Source organism: Periplaneta americana, chromosome 17 (assembly GCF_040183065.1).
Source record: "Periplaneta americana isolate PAMFEO1 chromosome 17, P.americana_PAMFEO1_priV1, whole genome shotgun sequence".
In the NCBI taxonomy this organism is placed as follows: domain Eukaryota; kingdom Metazoa; phylum Arthropoda; class Insecta; order Blattodea; family Blattidae; genus Periplaneta; species Periplaneta americana.
Window position 1 is genome coordinate 20303516 of NC_091133.1, and position 19916 is coordinate 20323431.

General features: G+C 35.5%; 1 protein-coding gene across 3 annotated transcripts in view; it reads right to left on the reverse strand.

The window, feature by feature from the left end:
• Window positions 1–1679: 1679 nt before the first annotated feature.
• The window catches only part of LOC138692600 (uncharacterized), a 304959-nt gene continuing 286722 nt past the window's right edge, over window positions 1680–19916 (reverse strand). For all 3 annotated transcript variants that reach the window (XM_069815616.1, XM_069815614.1, XM_069815615.1), the window contains 2 exons: window positions 13098–13248; window positions 1680–3390 (listed from right to left, as the gene is read on the reverse strand). In XM_069815616.1, the coding sequence (XP_069671717.1) occupies window positions 3262–3390; window positions 13098–13248 (280 nt within the window). In that variant the 3' untranslated portion in view covers window positions 1680–3261. The remainder of the gene's footprint in view (window positions 3391–13097; window positions 13249–19916) is intronic.

The following is a 19916-nucleotide window of genomic DNA, read 5'->3' on the forward strand; positions in this document are numbered from 1 at the left end:
CTTTCCACATGGTAAAATTTGGTAAGTTTTATGAGGGCTGGACCCGGGATGGGTTCATACACATAGGCATGATTTGACCCATTGTGTACCCTCCTATGCAATGATTGTTCAAGTTTGACAGGTTGTCTGGGTGGCGTTCATGAATCCGATGCTGACAGGTGGGCCATCCTACCTCAGCCCCTGATAGAGCCAGGTATTGTCTCATTGACGAGTAGCCTGATAAGCCCCAGGGACCTGGAGCCCCAAGTCCTTCCTGTCATCGTCAGTTGACAGGTGAGCCATCCTGTCTTACCTCTGATAGAGCCAGATCCTGTCCATATACAAATAACTTGTTAAGCTGTAGGGGCCTGAAGCCTCAAGCCATTCCTGTATCAGCATTGAAAACCCATACTACCCCCAAGACTTCACTTCAGCCTAGTTTTACTATTGCAAATGAAAGATGAAATGAGGAAAAGGTGGAGTGTGTTGGTGGAATGATAGAGGGAAACGGGAGTACCCCAAGAAAAAACTCTTTGCAACATCTGCTTTGTCTACCACAAATTCTGTCACGACCTGGCTGGGGATTGAGCCTGGGCCACCTGGATGGAAGGCCAGCACAGTAAAGAGTATTAGTTAATATCATAATTATAATATTTTTTAGCACTTGAGCCACAGATCTTTCTTTCAGAGCTGGGGTTCTTTCATATGCCATAAATCTATAGCATAACACATCTGGTTTACTTTCCTTCGACGTTGTGATAATGAGCTTAAATAGTGTTATGTAAAGTTGTGAAATTCTTGTGCGTTGAAAACAGCGACAAGATGACCATGTTTGGTTTTGTTTGAAACACTTGTAATAGTTCCCTCATCAACTCCTAGAAGTTCTGTGTTGGTGTATTACATTGTGTACGTAGTACCATAATACGTAGGTCTACTTGTCAAATATTTTTGATTGTATTACGGGTATTTATAAAGATCTAACAACTTTTAATTAACTTTGAGTTCAAATGGATGTATGTGAAATAAAACTTTTAACATTAGTAAAATATGGATTTTTATATAATGTATAAAGTCTCAAATTTAAACCATTGCGTACATATTGGAATTCTGAGCTTTCAAGGTGATTGTGTCCAGAATAATTATTTCTGGTTTTCAACCTTTTATTGAGACTTACTACCTCAAACATTTATAAACTACTGCAGCTACCATCAGTGTAAAATTAATCATGATATGAAGAGGAATCCCTCAACCTCTTGGATCTGTTGCCTGGCTCTCTCAGATATTAAATCTGAACACAGGTTGAAAACTCAAAATTATAATAATAAAATTCTTCTTGTGCTGCATAAATACATGCATTCACAGTCTATCGCTCATTAATTTTTGCTCTCATATCTTTGAATAGGTCAAAGAAGTTCCTTATAGTGCCTTCATAGAAGAAAAGTAATTGAATTTTTATAAATAATAGTGATTATGATTAACAAAATATTTAAAGTTATATCTGTATATTAAATGACGTAAGTTTTATTGAACCATGTTATTCCTATAAAATTTCATAATATCAATTTTATTTTCTAAATTCCTTATTGTGTAGTTACTATGAACTTTATTTGAGGGAACTTTCATGAAGTCAGGAAATGAGGTATCCATTTTGGTGAATATTATTTTACCTTTATGAAATAGATGATACAACTTCTCGTATATACTTAGTCAAATATAATACTTTTTATTTTGTTACATAATGAATTTTCATATAAAAGTTACACACATTCTAAAAGTTATATGCTATTTACAGATAATACTAGAACAGTCCTATATTTTTACTGAAATAGGGTAATTTTAACAACTCTGATAATGTCTAGTATTGCAAAATATTGTCAAATTTATGTAGTCGTAATAGTAGCATCAGCAGAACAATGACAGTAATAATGTTATTTATGATTTTAAGTGACATTAGGCAACAGTGACTAAATTTTCTCACTTAAAAGCAGTTTATAGCCCTACTATATTTTATTTCTTCAAAACTTCACTAGCTGTACATATGATAAATACAATCACATTACATAAAAATATGTTAGGCAAAATGCCTAATATTCTGTGGATTGTTCATCTTATCATTCATGTGTAATATCCTTGATTCACAGGACATGTAATATTCATGCAGTTTGTTGATACATGGCAACACATAGAAATTTGAGAAGTATCATTAAATAAATGTAGCTGGATTTAAAATATTCACAGCACACTGCATTTATGGACAATGTTGATATCAAAGCTACACAATTCTATGTACAACCAGGTTATCCACAAAAGCATTATTAAGATTCTTAGAGAAATTGGACTAAGAGACAAAGATCATGTATCTGAATTGATTTGCATATTTTATATTAGAAACATATTGTGACTTTATTTAATTTTTATTCGAAAACATGTTAGAACTTGTTAGCTGTCTTTTATGCAAGCAAGAGATCGTTTAATGGAAAGATCTGTATTCTAAATAAAAATAGAACTAATGCTATAATAATTAACATACATACATACAGAATCACGCCTTTTCTTTGGAGCAAATTGGTCATTTATTTGAAGAAGTATTATACAAATGAAACATACAGGAAGTATAAAAAGAAAACTTTTTGCTCAGATGAAAGATCCCCATTTTGAAAACAGAAGACTAGGAATAGTATGCATGAATGATGAAACTGTTAAAAAATATATATGTTACAAATGGAGGACATTTCGTAATTAAATAATGAATAGATTATTTTTTTTTAAATTTGGTATAAATGTATTCAAACTATGCAACGTAAGTACCACATTGGGTTTTAATCTTGGATTTGTATGGGATTTGAAAATTATTTAAATGAAATTGTACAGTTTCATTAGTTTTCTATTAATTAATAATAAATGTATACACGGACTAAGACACATGTAATTGTGACAGAGTATTATGTGTGTATATACAAAAGTATACACAGATAATACGTACATACACATATAAAACTGCCTGTTCTGTAAATACCCATCATCAGTGACAAATGTACTGGGTACAGAGTTCGTGATCTGAAATCAGTTGCTGAACATGGGCTTAAACAGTCTTTTCAATTGAATGAGCAACTTTTTCCGTAGAACAACGCACATTTTTCTTCTTTTGGCAAACTGAGACTCTCTGATCTGGATGGCACCAGCTTGATTGGCTTGATCCAAACACTTTTGATGGTCAGCTCCTTCCATACTACATGGTGTGAAGTTCTTTGGTTGTAATGGACTTTTATGAAGGGTTAATAATCATGCTTCTGTTGGTCCTGAAACTGCTCCAGATGGCGGGTCGTCTTCCATCTGCTTGAGTTCTTTGATAACTTGCGCATGCTCTTCCAAGAGTTTGGCAAATTCATTTTTACGACTCTCTGCCTCCACCTGCAAGAAAGAGAATTATTGGTAACATTGTAGTGCTGAAAGTAATACTGTATTTGCTCGCGAAATTTGTGCATGTTATTCTAATATGATTCAGAATATGGTAAATTGTGTCAATATTTTATTCAAATCTTGTTGCGATAAAAAGTTTTCATAATCTTTATTTAGCAATTATTAAATTTATTGTAATCATAATGAATATACAATAATCTAGTCAATAGTCTATAATAAAATTAATGAGATCATAGTAGATAATCAAATGATAGTTGATCAATGCTCCCTTGATGTTGGTGTTTATAATATGTAGAGAAAAACAAAATTCGAAATAATCGTTAAAAAATTAAGGTACGCAAATTCCACAAGCATATGCAGTAATAGCACATTGGAATTGTTACATGGGAAACTGAACATATGTCTGCCTCTGATATAGAAAAAGTGGTTTTGGGCATGCTGTCTATGAACAGCAATTTTTCCGGATTTTGTTTATACAGTATATGTACACATCTCGCTGTGTATCTTGAATCATCTGATACAACTTATGTATTGCAGCTACAATATAAAAATTAGTGTAATGCATGTGCAGTATGTACCAACCACTTCCAATCAACAGTAAGATATAATGTGTGATGTGTAAAGTCAATTAATGCAGGAATGATGCACCTAAAACAATCAATTTTGGTAAAAAAGTAATGGTTCTTTATTTGAAATAAAGACACACAATGCCACTTCACTTGAGAACTGTCATATGATTTTCCTCATGATCTCCTGCATTATGTTGAATAAACTGACAAATAAGACATTGCTCGCAGTCAGTATTGACAGGAAAATGTTTGGCAAAAAGAAATTATTACATACAGCCAGGAGATAATGGTGTAGGTTGGCCAGTTCCTTTCCCCCTTCATTGCATACATCGCTGACTAGTAATATATTTCACTAATCAGACTTCAGATGTATAAAAACAATTGTTTTTCTTCTGACATATATCATCAAGTGAGATGTACTGCCTGATAATAGATTTACCATATATATCAGCCAGAACCTCAACCAGAGATGTATAATTTTTAATTACAATTTTCGTAAATAAAAAATAATATTGGGAATGATCAGTCCCAGTGAATGTTCCTAGTGTTTCTGTCAGCCAGCTAACTGCAAATCCCCTCCCACCCTTGCTACTGCTGCTGCTTGCATTGCAAACTCATGGTGTTTCTCCAAATTAAAGTTTACATGTTGTTGTGTATTAATAACATTGACCTGCTGGAAGTGTTGCCCATCTTGTGTGACACATAATTCACATCACATTATTCACAGAGCCTGCTTCATTGAACCTATTCACTAAATTTAATATTGTTTTTCTACATAGAACTGGGAGACCAGGGAATTTATACTCTAACTCTGTAGCAGTGTTGACTGTTCCTAATCTATACTTGCACTAAAGCATGCTGCTATTGTGTGTGCCCAGAAGCAACAGTTGGGGTGTCAAAAAAAGGATAATGCCATAGTTTGTATGCAAACACCAAGGTGTATGGTAGTTTCACAGGCACTATATGTTGAATTTGGCACCAAAAAGAAAAGACACTGACATGTGTGTCTTTTTACTTTTGAAAAACCTTATTCTATTCACTCTTTCTGGTATTGTCAAAGTATCGTCAATGAATAAAGGGGGATACTTTGTGGCAGGGTGTGACATTGTGACAGTCGTTCATTTTTAAACTTTTGAAATTCCCTCCATAATCTACGCAGCCACCTTAGAGTATACTTGGCTCGGAAACATGACGGCCTCTCTTCTTGGAATTGGTAATCTCTCATAAACCCCCATCCTCTACTCAACCCCTAGCTGAGTGGCAGAAATACAATAGATCCCAGCATTGCCAAATCTAGTAGTCATTGCCTCTACCTGTTGGGTCTCATCCATTCTCAGTGTCTTTGTCGACGTGTTGTTTTATACCGTTGTGCGCTTCAATATGTCTAATTTATTCCGGCCATGATTAATGAGTGTTGGAGCAGATGATCCGCAGCCAGGCCTCCTGATACACCTGAAGATCCAGGACCATCACGACAAGAACAACAAATAACACCGTCGAGAAAACAGAATATCTTATTTGCAGAGGAGCGTAGCTAAGAAAACAAAGTGTTAAAATTGTGTCTAACGTTAGAAATTCTATCCATAAAGTAATCGAAAGTTCAGGTAGTTTAATAAGTATAAATCTTAATCACTTAACATCGGACGCAACTGGCGGAGTTGGATATATGGGCATAGAAATTAATAATTACGGTTCACCAACTAAAGAGAAAATAAACAAATTAAAACAGAATTCGGTAAGATAGACGATTTTATACGTGATTTACTTTGCCGAACAGTATGTAAACAGCATGCGAAAGAGATATCGCCAACAACAACACCGTCCTTAGCAACCTAAATAATGACATTATTCACAGCAGTGCTTAAAAGTTTTCTAACTTACAGCAGTGAATTAAATGCTTTTAAATCACTCTACATGACAACCAACATATTAGCAATAGTAAAATGAATATATATGAACTTCTTCGCCAACAACACAGTACAAAGAAAAGCCCTACAATTTAAAATTAAATTTACATACCAGTAATGAATAAAATATTGTATAGCATACTAGAGTAAACAGATTTTATGCGTTCGTGGAAATTATCACCCAAGGCGAAGCTGATAAAATCTAACTTTACTCTTTTGTACTATAAATTCTATAACTATTCAATGATCACAGTTTCAGAAAATTTTACCGGCGCAACATTCTTAATTAAGTATAAAATTCTGGAACTTCAATAACATGAGAATTTAACACTTATTATAGAAGTCTGCATTTTTTGTTTATTTAGGCAAAACATGTTAATGAAAATATAAATATAAAGTGTTTTTAAAATAAGTTTGTTCATTTTTATACCAATTTTGTTTTAGTAATTATAAATTAAGGTATATTTACAAAGATAATAGAGTCTTTCTGAAAATCACGGTTTCACGAAACACAGTTTGAAAAACGTTCGCAAATCACAATGACTTCAAGAATTGGCAACTCGGCTAAGGGTTTATCCCTTGCGCGTGCCTGCAGTTAACTGGTGAAGGGGATGAGGGAAGGTCGTCATGTTTTCGTGCGAAGTATATGTTTTCGAAGCTAGGTAGTACTGCTGACTTGTGAATTTGTATGATATTCCCTCCAGAATATCAGCTGGTTGTATGAGATTGTCACATTGCTAAAGATATGTTAATCAAATTATATGGATGTTGATGTTGTTGTAGCATTTAATATAAGTTTTCTCAGACATAATATTTGAATTTAACTTAAAACTTGCAAGTTACTGTACGACTTTTCCACCCTATTATATTTTACAGACTAATTTAAAAGTTTTCTTTTTTTCCGTAGAATCTGGCATTAATCTTAAATATACCAGAGAAGTATGAGGTCATACAGGAATAAAGGTGAAGAAACTCTTCAGGAAGCTATAAGAAAGATAAAGGCAAAGGTGATGTCAATTTGTCAGAGAGCAGAAAGTGAGATATACTGGTAATTCGGTTTTGAAACAATTCGCCTACTTCACTGTAGGCTGTTTGTTTTATTATAATTACAGTAATTATTTTTGTTCTTAAATCTGATACTCTTTTTTTTTTATTTCTAACACTTTACTGGAGATTGGAGAATTATTTGTTGCTATTGCTTGTATAGCCGAAATTGAGTCACTTAAAATAACTATGCACTGAAATGAATTTATTCTGTAGAGAATATGTGTTAGTGCCATCTCTATTGCCTGAATTTCACCATCAAAGTGGGTGGAGTTTTTCCCCAACTGCGACTAGGAGCTAAATAATTTTGAGTAAATTCCACCTCCAGCTCCATCCTCTACTTCCAGTCTAGATCCATCTATATAAATATTTACTGTGAATCATTTCCAATGGAATTTGTTTTAATTAATTAGTAGTCTTATTGCTTTTTTAGGACATGTTCAATTAAATTTGTTATGAATGATATCTATATCTTCCATGGGTGATATTGGTAAGATAAGTTTTTCTGGCTTTTGATTTGAATTATATTGTTGTAGCTGGATAGCTTTCTGTATGAAGCCAAATTGGGTTTTAAGGTTTCTTTCTCTATCCTGATAATAATTTAACCAGCTTATTAATTTTTCATATTGTAACAGGGCTTATTTATTAACCTGTTGGGCTATTGCATTATTTAATACAGTTATGGGAGTAGATTTGGTTGCACATGTTATAAGTTGAGAGTTATTTTGAGTTATTTCTAATTTATGCAAGATCAGTGATCAAAGTTTCACTTCCATATAATAGTGTAGGTTTAATATAGGTTTTTTTGTTCTTAGGTATGGGTACATAGTAATATCTTACGGTTGAAATTACATGATAAATATAAGAAAAAGCATGGTTGCCAGATTGCTCTGGATGAAGACGAGGAAAGAAGATTTGCTGCATATTCTGTCGCTATGGCATCATTTGGATTTCCTATCATATTCTTAGACTTAAGGTGTATTGTCAAGGCCTACTTAAAGGACATTTCACAGCCATCACAAGGCTTAAGAAGTTGCAGCCAATTCTCGCGATGGGTTGTAACTTTATGAGGTCTAAATTTTGGGTTGATGCAAAAGTTCGTAGTGTTTTCTCGTTGTGAAAAAAGTTTTTTTGAGACGTTATAGAAGACAGAAATTAATCAGTAATATATTCCCCTACATTATCTATGACTACCTGCCAATGCTGGGGTAGTTTTTCGATTCCATGTCTGATAAAATCTACTAGTTTGGAATTAAAGAAATAGTCAAGCTAAGTTTGTAAAGCATCTTCGTTATTGAAGAAATTTTCTTGAATCTTGAATTGAATAGAGCAGAAAAAGTGGAAATCGGAAGAATATGGGGGATGTGAAATTACCTCCCAACCAAGCTCATGGATAGCTGCTTTCGTCATGTTAGCAGAGTGCAGACGTGCATTATCATGTTGCAGCAGCACTTTATGCAGTCTTTCCAGTCATTTTCCTTCATTTGCGGCCACAAGGCATCTGCGTTGTTGGCAGTAAATGCCAGAAATTATGGTTACATTCCTGGGAAGCTAATTAGTAATACACGGTGCCTTCTTTATCCCACCAGATGTATAACATCATCTTTTGTGGATGGACATAACTTTTGTACAGTGTGTTGCTTTTTTATTAGGACTCAGCCATTCCTTTCTTTTTTTGATGTTGATATAAAGGCACCATTTTTCGTCAACAATAATCTTGGATAAGAATGGTCAATGAAGAATAGGTAGAACGGAGAAAAATTCTCTCTGGCACAGGGATTCGAACCCGGTTTTTCAGCTTTACGTGCTAATGCCTTATCCACTAAGCCATACCGGATTGAAATTCCGATGCTGGATTGAATCCCTCTCAGTTTAAGTTCTACCTCTCTGTTCCCCTTTTGGTGGCCTACTCTCATGTATTGTGTCACAGAATATGCGACAGTGGCACAATGTCTAGCACTATGTACAGAGGTGCACTCATTACGAGTGATTTAAGTGGCTGGGATCCGACGGAACATGGTGCCGTCTTGAATCATGAAGTGATTACTTATGTTTATCATATTACTATATGTACTGAAGTACACACAATATTTCCGTGCAGGAATTCTGCATTAGCATATGGTGAAAAATAGGTTAAACAGAGAAAAATTCTCTCCAGCACTGGGGTTCGAACCCGGTTTAGTGGATAAGGCGTCAGCACGTAAAGCTGAAAACCCAGGTTCGAATCCTGGTGCCAGAAAGAATTTTTCTCTGTTCTACCTATTATTCACCATAATGGTAATGCAGAATTCCTGCATGGAAATATCATATGTATTTCATAGTAATAAGAATAGTCGAGCTAACCAACGACGAGCGAGCAGAGAAGCACAAAAGGCCACCGGTTGATTTCTGTTGTTTTCACTTAAAGTGTGCAGTATCTATACACCCGATTTTTTAACCTTGCCCATGAAATGTGAATGTCGCACAATGGTTGACTGGTCACAATTCATCACATCTGCCAGTTCTCGGTGGATCATCATGGATTAAAGCATTGAGAAGGTATCATCAAAGCCTGATAATCTTCCTGAACATGGCAAATCACTCACGTCAAAGTGTCCCTCTTTGAAACGACAGAACCATTTTCTTGCAGTGCTTTTTCCTATGACTTCTCCTCATACAGGGCACAAATTTTCGAGCTGTCTCCGGCCTTTGCTCCTCCATTTAACTCAACAGAAGACTATGTTGGAAGTGTTCTTTTTTTCCATCGACACCCGGTCTTCTTTAGCCCATAAATAGCACAAACTTTCTTGAAATTCGCAAAATTCAGAGTCTATGTACAAGTACAATACTCTAACAAATGAGAAATGATAATCTCGTAACAAGCTATGTTGTGTTGGCAAACAAAAATTCTACGAACTTATGCATCAGCTTAATATAATTTTGTCCTTTATAAATATATTGTTGTTTTTCCACCCAGGCAAAAATGGATTCGTAATCCACTGACTCCTAACCACATCAAGGGGCTGATCTAATATACGGATATAGCTCCAAGACTGATGAGGGACCTGGGCTGACATCCATGAGCCCAAGACGAGGCTATCTTATCCTCTGGGTTGCTACACTATGTTGTTCCAGGCCGAAATATTTGCTATTTTGGTCTGTGCTTATCATTTATTAGAAATTTCTTAGCTCAAAGGTCGGATTTGTATATGTTCTGATAGCCAGGTAACTTTAAAGACATTAAGTGCTGTCAAAACAATGTTCAAATTGGTATGGCAATGCTAGAGGTCACTGGATCTTCTCTGTTCCCGATGTCCTGTAACACTGTATTGGATACCAGGACATTGGAGATCAGAAGTAATGAAATTGCCAATAGGTTGGCAAGGAAGGGTTCAGCAAATATCTTTATGGGGCCAGTACCTGTTCTTGATATCACTCCATGGAGGGCCAGATGGGAAATCACGCAATGGGTGATTCACCAGCATGGCACACTGTGGAGAAATCTCACTAACGATAGGCAAGCTCGAACATTGATAGGGGGTCGTAGCAGAAAAATCGGTAGGATACTCTTATCCTTTAACCGTGCACAACTTAGAGGTATAGTGGGTCTAGTAATAGGACACAACACTCTAAGGAAACACCTGCGTCCTGCATGTGATGGGACTGACTACAGACTCCACATGAGGAAATGTGGAAGAGAAGTGGAATCTTCTCGCCACATATTAAATTATGTGATTGTAAGCCTTTGTCCACAATCAGATATGTCCTCTCGGACTCAGATCGACTGGGACCAGAGGATTATAAGGAAAGCGGACCCGAGAATAATCCTGGTCCTCAAGGAACCTTTGAACAGTGAACTTTCTAGTTATTTGGAGCGCAATGGTCCACTTATGTAGCCTATGTGCATGGGTCTGAAAAGGCCCGACCCATTTCAATTCTTTAATTTGAGGCACACTTGGAATGTGTAGGAAAGAATGTGACATATTTTCGGAACAAAGATTGAGCTCAATCCTTTCTAAGGAAACTAAAAAATATCATAATACAGCAAAGAGAAAGAAATATAACATACTCTAGAGCTGGCTAGTAATGAAAAGGTAATTAATAAATTCCTTGATAATCTAGAATAGGAATTAGAGGGATTATCTCCATCAAACATATGGAACTATGATGAATGAAACTAATTTGTCTAATGACCCAGGTAACACTAAGGTAAATAACAAAGTGAGGCACAAAATATCCTGAACAAATTAGAAACTCATCGAAGGCATACAGGTCTCTGATGATCTGTGGTAATGCTCAAGGCACCATAGTACCCATCTCTGTTAATTAAAAGCTGAGAGAATGCATGTGGAATGGACTGAAGGTGCACATTGTAACACAACTCCAGTAGGATGGTTTGCCTACCGTATCTGTGAGGATCGGTTTATGACTATTTTGCTGCCAGTATTGACAAAGTAAGATGGGATAAAGGCAGTCATTAGAGACAACCTCATTCCCACGTTAGTTGGATGCATGTGAAAATAACCAAATAAAATTGATTGCTCTTCCCCCAAACTCCATATACCTGCTTCAGCTCCTTGATGTGGCATACTTCCGCTCAATTGAAGGTAAATAGTGAGATTGTTTGCAGAAATGGAAGGAAAGTCAAATGGTAAGTAGGTGTATCAGTGTACCATGTATAATGGATGCTCTTAAGAACAGATTACAGAATCTTGTGTCAGGATTATGGAAGACAGGGATTTATTTACTAAATAGAAATGAAGTTCTTAATAGGCTGCCATCGTATCAGAAGTGAAAATGAGAAGCATGGAGCAGCAAGTGCAAGCTGCCTGGAACATTTTAGTGCCAAAAGAAACGATGTCACTAAAGTAAAGCGAAAGAGGTGAACTATTTAGTAAAAGCATAAGTGCTTCAGATGTTCAGACTGTTGAGGTTGAGCTTACCAATGTTCAGCCATCAGCTCCTGAGGTTGACACAGATAACCACAACCATTGACGTCTGCTGAGATTACCAGTGTGACAGATCAAGGAACCAAATGCAAGGAAGAAGATACAACAAAGTTCAAAGGACAGGACAATTGAAAGCAGCAACACTACTTGTGAGGATGTTCCCTGCATGGAATCAGATGTCAGTACTAGTAACCAAGTTCAGTGATGATGATGATGATGATGATGATGATGATGATTATTATTATTATTATTATTATTATTATTATTATTATTACGACAACGACGGCTCAGTTCCTGAAGGAAATGGAAATAAATGATCAAGATGACGACATTTGTGTGTTAAAAACTGGTGACTTTGTTATTACTATAATATTATGAAGGCACTTTCTATCCAAGGAAGGTAACCCAAATGAAGATGGAGTTCATGTTAGTTTTTTTTTTTTTGTTTGTTATTTAATGACGCTGTATCAACTACTGGGTTGTTTAGCGTCAATGTGATTGGTGATAGCAAGATGTTTTTTGGTGAGATGAGGCCGAGCATTCGCCAATCTGGCATTCACCTTAAGGTTGGGGAAAACCTCGGAAAAAATCCCTACCAGGTAATCAGCCCAAGCGGGGATCGAATCCATGCCCGAGTGCAACTTCAGACAGGCAGGCAAGCTCCTTAATCAACTGAGCCATGCCAATGGCTTTCATGTTAGTGTGATGGAAAGATGTAAATTCATGTACTGGAATCGCCCATCACAGAAGGACAAAATTAGTACAATTTCTCAAATGTAATTAAGAAAATTGCAATTTCTAAACAAATTTCTTAAAGAGAAATTTTTGAAGTGGTGGAAATAAAACTTTTGACCCATACATGTTTTGAGAGCAGGAAATGTTAGTTATAAAAAGTTTTTGCTGAAATTCATTATCATTTGTAATTTTGTGGCACCAAGCTCTGACTGTGTGTTAGCAATGAAACATTTGGTATCATAAAGTAACCCCATACTATGAGGTGAAACTGTGACAGATTTATTTCCTTTATCTATTTTATTAATGATCAAATTTGAATAAATACAGCCTTGCATGGCCAGAATATGTACCTTTTATTTCATAGAATAAGGAAACCTTATCAATTTAAAATATTCTTGATATTAAAAAAAAAAACTGTTACCGGTACAAAATATCCCCATTTTAATTATTATGTACCAGTAGCATATTGTTATGGAATGATATTATAGTAAATCTTGTTTTACTTTCTTATTTACCTGAATTTGTTTTATGCGAGCATCTGACTCTTCTTTATTGGCGCCTGTGGAATTATCTGTTGTAGATGCATGGACAGTTTCTGCCGCACTCACTTCTGGTTCAGGTTCGAGCTCTGGTTCCTGGCCTGCATCCACGTCATCAACCACAATGCTGTAAAGAAATCAGATATGACTGTAATGGAAAAAGTTCGATATACCAAGCATTCAGGAACAACATGAAGATTATTATGACTAGTGCATCAGCTTTTCACGCTAAATGAAATTTGTGATGGACAGAGGGACATTCATGTTTCCGTTCATTAATTTATTATTATTCAATTAGAAGTGTCCATCATTTTCAGCCAGTATTACAGTGAACTAAGTATGATTTAAGATATTCAGTTTTCAACGTGGCTTTTGTACTGTGTCAAAGGTGTTGAAGCATCCAATATTCCAGAGCTACATATGAACCCCATCGGGAAAAGCAAAGAATAGGAAACCTGGCTGTATGATATGAAATCGAGAGTAATTCTCTGGAACTGGACTTTATACAATGTTACAGATGTAGAAACATCCAATGCTTCAGATTTGCAATTAGTTCTATCAGCAGGGGAAGACGAGAAAAGGGGAATCTATCTGTTGGATCTATTAACAAGAGATGTTATTAAAGAGTGAACTTCTGTCTCAAGCACATTGGTCTTATTCAATATTGTTATGAATGCAGCAGGAAATTTGACATGGCACCAGAAGATTTAAAATATTTTCAGGATTTTCTTCTCCATGTTGTATAGAGCCCGGAAACAAAGCTACTAATAACTGAAGAACAAAATGGCGGTCATATTTACATAAGTCCATTTCCTTTTCAGCGAAGTCTTTAATATGTTAAAATTTAGTGTCTTTGATATACAGAATGTCCCAGAAATACCGTCAACATTATTCGAATAGGCAACCAAAATCATATCATTAGGGATGGGTAACATGTTACTTATAGGCTTTTGGTACTAAAAAGAAAATAAATCTTAATTGAATATAACTTTCATCACCCCTGATATTCCTTCAAAATGCATCCAACAAAATACGTGAGCTATGTAAGTATCCTACAGCATAACTTGAAGAAGCAGATGGAATTTCTGGGACACAATATATATTCAAATTAAACATCACATATTTTTACGTACATATTTTACGTATTTCTCGGCAATTCAACATGAAACTACATATTCTGGTTTTTCGGCTGTCTTTATTACATAATGTAGTTATGAAGCAATTCTTCATGCCTGACCTAACCTGTGATCCTGTTCTTGTAAACCCAGTACCGATCTAAGATAATAGCTCGACCATTACTTTCCTGATTATCCTGATTTAAATAGTGTGTGCTTTAATAAGTAGAGCTACAATAATTTGGTGTCAGAACTTAAACATAGCCGGTAGCACTGGCCACAACACTCTGGTCTCTGATATTAGTTCTGCAAAAACATCTCATACCTCTGATATTGGTAAATAGGAAAGACCAAAATATAAAAGATTTTAACCACTTTCAAACCTTAGATGTTTTGTTTCTGAGCTCCTGGTTTGATATACTGTATCTTAAATTTTCCTGAGCCTCTGTCCTAAGTGAAATTTACATTCTGTAATCTTTACACTGGGAAAATAAATTTTGACAGCATTGTGTGGTGCTATTTCATAATGAACAAAAGCTTTGAAATACTTCCAATATTTGGGGACATAAGTTCTTCAGAGGGGGGAAAGGAACTGGCCATCCTACCCCATTATCTCCTGGCCTAGTTGCCTCATGAGTAATGCCTTATTGTCTTCGAACAGTTGACTAAACAACAACAAGTTCTTCAGGAAGTATCACATGTTGTTATATGTGTGGGTGTTAGCCAGTGGCGGCTCGTGAGTTCTAGGCTAGTGGGGCCAGATTAAAAATAAAGTAATGTCTTATACCATGTGATTCTATAGGCGTCTCTCGATATTCTGTTATAGTTACCGGCAGGTAATCTATCCCTCCTTTCAATGTGGAGGGTTATATCGCTTCCACGCACGCACGCATGCACGCACACACACACACACACATGCACGACCCCCCCCCCCCCCCAGGTGTTTCAGACCACCCGTATCAGCCTTTTTTCTGGAAAACTATGTGATCCTGGTTGTTCATAAAAAAATTTTGATAATCAAAATCTATGTAAAGAATCTATTGGTGGTAGTGCCATTTCCCATAACAAACCGGAAGTAGGGGTACCTGTGGTCAACTTCGAAATTTCAAATGAGGACATAGATCATTGAAAGTACCATGGAAACTACTTTTGAAAAGAAACAACTTTTACTGAAACCTTTTTTTCTAACTTTTATTGTTTATTCACAAAGCAACAAAAATGGTATCTTCTGAGAAATGCTGTATATTGTTTATGTACGTACACTCTTCATAGTAAGTGTTCAAAATGTACACCGACCCTGTGCTAAACACTGTTCTGATCATCTCGTAATATCCGTGATTGCACTTCAGCATAGCTGAGCGGTATATATATATATATATATATATATATATATATATATATATATATATCTGTGTGTGTGTGTGTGTGTGTGTGTGTGCTCACTTATGGGTTTCAAAGAACCTGCAGGTTCATTGTCGCCCTCACATAAGCCTGCCATTTGTCCCTATCCTGAATTCCTGAGTAAGATTAATTCAGTCTCTACAATCATATCCTACCTCCCTCAAATCCATTTTAATATTATCCTCCCATCTACGTTTCAGCCTCCCCAAAGGTCTTTTTCCCTCCGGGTCCCAACTAAGACTGTATATGTATTTTTGAATTCGCCTATACGTGCTACATGCCCTGGCCATCTCAAACGTCTGGATTTAATGTTCCTAATTATGTCAGGTGAAGAATGCAATGCATGCAGTTCTGCGCTATGTAACTTTCTCCATTTTCCTGTAACTTCTTCTTAGCCTCAGATATTTTCCTAAGTGCCTTATTCTCAAACACCCTTAATCTCTGTTCCTCTCTCAAAGTGAGAGTCCAAGTTTCACAGCCACGCAGAACAACCGGTAATATAACTGTTTCATAAATTCTAACTTTCAGCTTTTTTGAGAGCAGACAGGATGACAATAGCTTCTCAACCGAATAATAACAGGCATTTCCCATATTTAGTGTGTATGTGTATATAGATCAAAACCGGCCAAGTCACTGAAGGCAAATTTTTCAGTATATAACAAAAAATATATATATTGACTTCGATCTATCATAACATGTTTTCATGGACGTGTATTGCATTATCTCGCTGCTGAAGTTATAAGTATCTTAGTTTAATGTTTTCCATTAATATATTTACATATTCATTCATAGTTTTCTGCCCAGAGGCAGGTCTTTAATCGAAAACCCAGCATTCTCCAATCTTTCCTATATTACTGGTACTGTATGTACAGCTGTTAAAAGAATAAGTGGCCGCTCTCCTGAAACAAAGTTCCCTTCGGGTATCTTCGCTACAATTCGGAGACAGGCGATGTTACATGTTGTTGGACCACGTTGCCTGATATCTACAGTTATAATTGAAGTATTCTGTGTGTTATTCGATAGCGTAATGGTAGCATTCAGGCCTCTTATTCATGAGGTCCTGCATTCGATTACAACCTTGTGCTTTTTATGTTCTTTTTTGTTCTGTTTTTGAGAGAAACAAACTATACATAAAGGCTCCTTTCTCTTTTACGATTATTTTAGTAATTAACATCAGGTTCATTAATATATTATGCCATGACTTTATCATTATGATATTGTGGCTGCAAATGGAAAGAAAAAAGATTTTATTCTCAATAAAAATATCTTTCGTGGCATAAACAAAACAAATTTACTGGCGTCAGCCTTAAAACATTCAAACAATTAAGCGTTCAAAAAACAGAACAAAAAGTCACAATTCAATATTTAGTCTATCTTCCTCTTATCTCGATCATCTTGCAGTCGAGTGGGCATGGAATTGACTAGTCTTTGCAAATAGCTACTGTTTTTAGACACGATATTCCAGGCATTCTGAACATACATACATAAGTGTTCTGTCCATGGGCAGGTCTTTCATTGCAAACCCAGCAATCTCCAATCTTTCCTATTTTCTGCCTTCTTCTTAGTCTCCGCATATGATCCACATATCCTAATGTCGTCTATTATTCTTTTCAACTAGAGACCCAACCAATTCCTTTTCCTCTTTCTAATCAGTTTCAGCATCAGTCTTTCTTCACTCACTTTTTCAAACACAATTTTATTTCTTATTCTGTCTGTCCACTTCACACGCACCGTTCTTCTCCACATCTACATTTCATATGCTTCAATTCATTTCTCTTCAGTTTGTCGTAATGTCCATGTTCCTTCCCCATACAATGCAACACTCCACACAAAGCATTTCACTAGTCTCTTCCTTAGTTCTTTTTCCAGAGGTCCGCAGAAGATCCTTCTTCTTCTTCTTCTTCTTCTTCTTCTTCTTCTTCTTCTTCTTCTTCTATTAAAAGCTTCCTTTGTTCATGTTTGCAGTTTTTCTTGGGAAGGATAGGCCTAAATGCGGTAACATCCCGTTGCTTTCCGCACACCACTATCTCTTTCGCATTTTATTAAATTCCAGGGGGCCCAAGCGTGGAGATGAGGAGAGTGGATTTGACTAATTGGGCCCTCCGGACTTCACTGAAAGTCACGGCAAGGGTTAAATATTAATTCTATCAGGATGTTTGACCCGATCAGAGACCGGGAAATCCCAATTAGCCTTTGCCCCCCGCATCCTGGACTAGCTTCTACGAATCATCAGAAAATCTTAGTGTGATTGGGCTAATTTTTCCGAAAATGTTTCCACACTTTTGCCCTCGTAGCTCAGCGGATGACTGTCGGAATTTAGATGTCAACGTCCCAGGTTCAATTCCTCGTTACTCCTTTTCATTTTATTGTGGTTCAAGATAGTATAATGTAATAATACAAAAAGAAAAACTAATACCAGTATTATGCAACTGGATTTTTCCAAACCTAATATTAAATTTATGTTTTTTTATATCGCTAAAGAACAATAACAGAATATAAATGATAAATATCGGTTTGTTTAATTAATAAAAGATATTATATAATACGTATTTAATTATTTAAATAAAACAACCTATTTTACAAAGAAAGATGGTTATTTGTGTTATAATAATTACTTGCATAAAATACAGATTATTTATGTTGCGAAAGAACAATAACAATATAAATAACTTGAATATTATTTTATAATGCTAATGAAGGAAAACAGAATATAAATGATAACTTGAATATTATTTATATCGCTAAAGAACGAAAACAATATAAAAAACGTGAATATTATTCATATCGGAATTTCACAGATTTATTACAGATGTATTTAAGAAATTGTAGAAGAATAGTAATTAGTAACAGTGCCCTATTTATTCTTCTTGGAGCCAAATTTGTAACTTTTAAAAGTGTGGTTACTATGTTGAAGTGTATGTGTTGCAACGGATGCTTGATTTGTTATGTATGTGAGTCAGTTATGGGATGCTTGATGTCGTCGCAGTGTCGTAATTATAGTTTGATTGTGTTTGTGTGACTATTGTGTATTAATTTATGATGTATGGTACGGAAAGCTGCATATTTGTGTTATAGAAGTGTTACGTATGTGTGTTGTTAATGTTTTTGTATGTTTCAAATTGATAACTGATATTTGTTTTGCAATCGCAATGCCTAATTTACGGATTGTTTATGTTTTGTTTACATCGCGTAAGCTAATTTAATTTTCTTTTCCATTTCTCTTTATGCTTATCTTTTTTGTGTATAAAACTATAGCCCTAACATACATATGTAAAATAGGGCTAACCCCCATTGGAGATGCAATAATAATAATTATTATTCATATCGTTATGAAAACGATAACAGAATAGAAATGATGACTTGAATTTTATTCATATATCTAAAGAACGATAACAAAATATAAATAACGTGATGTCCATAAAGAACGATAACTAAATATAAATGATAATTTGAATATCATTTACATCGCTAAAGAACGATTAAAAAATAAAATGAAAACTTGAAGAAGGCCCGAACCCACAACCTTTGAATCATTAAACAAGCACTCTACCGCTGGTCTACGAGGCGTAGATATGGAACACTTTCATAGTTCCGGAACTGCTTGTACAAGCACATGCATCGTGTAACATCGCCGCGACCCGAAGTGGACTTTGAAAATATTCGCTGTTCACGAGTGCGGCCACTTTTTTTTTTTGACAACTGTACATTTAAATTCTGAATCTTACTGAATTTGTTTTATTCATATTCTTAAAGTACACAGATTATTGTATTTAATTCTCTCTGGTTCTGTACGAATATTTGTCCCATGTTTGGTAAAATAATAGGCTTTAAATATTTGACTTAGATATAATTAAGTTTATAAAAGCTTATAAACCACTGTTTTCATAGCCAGATCACTTACTCTTGTTTCATTAATTTGCAGACTCAGCTTTCTCCCTGAATTTTCCTATAGGCTTCTGTTGTGAACTGACTACAATATCTACATACATTGAAGAAAATTCATTACAATTACAATTACGATTTGATGACAGTCCTCCCAGACCAGATCCTCTTCGATCCTTAATATCTGCTGACACCCATGGGCAGTTTATCGCATCGAACAAGGAGTCGTCTTATAGAATAGGTCATAGTTGAGATGGAAGAGCAATTTTACTATTAGATGCTCACTGAGCACCATATACGTCATCAGCACAACTTAGAATCTGATTAGGTGGTAACGCGACGTTATTGTTAGAATAATAAGCAGTCTCCTGTGACGCTTGTGCACACATCTCTGACG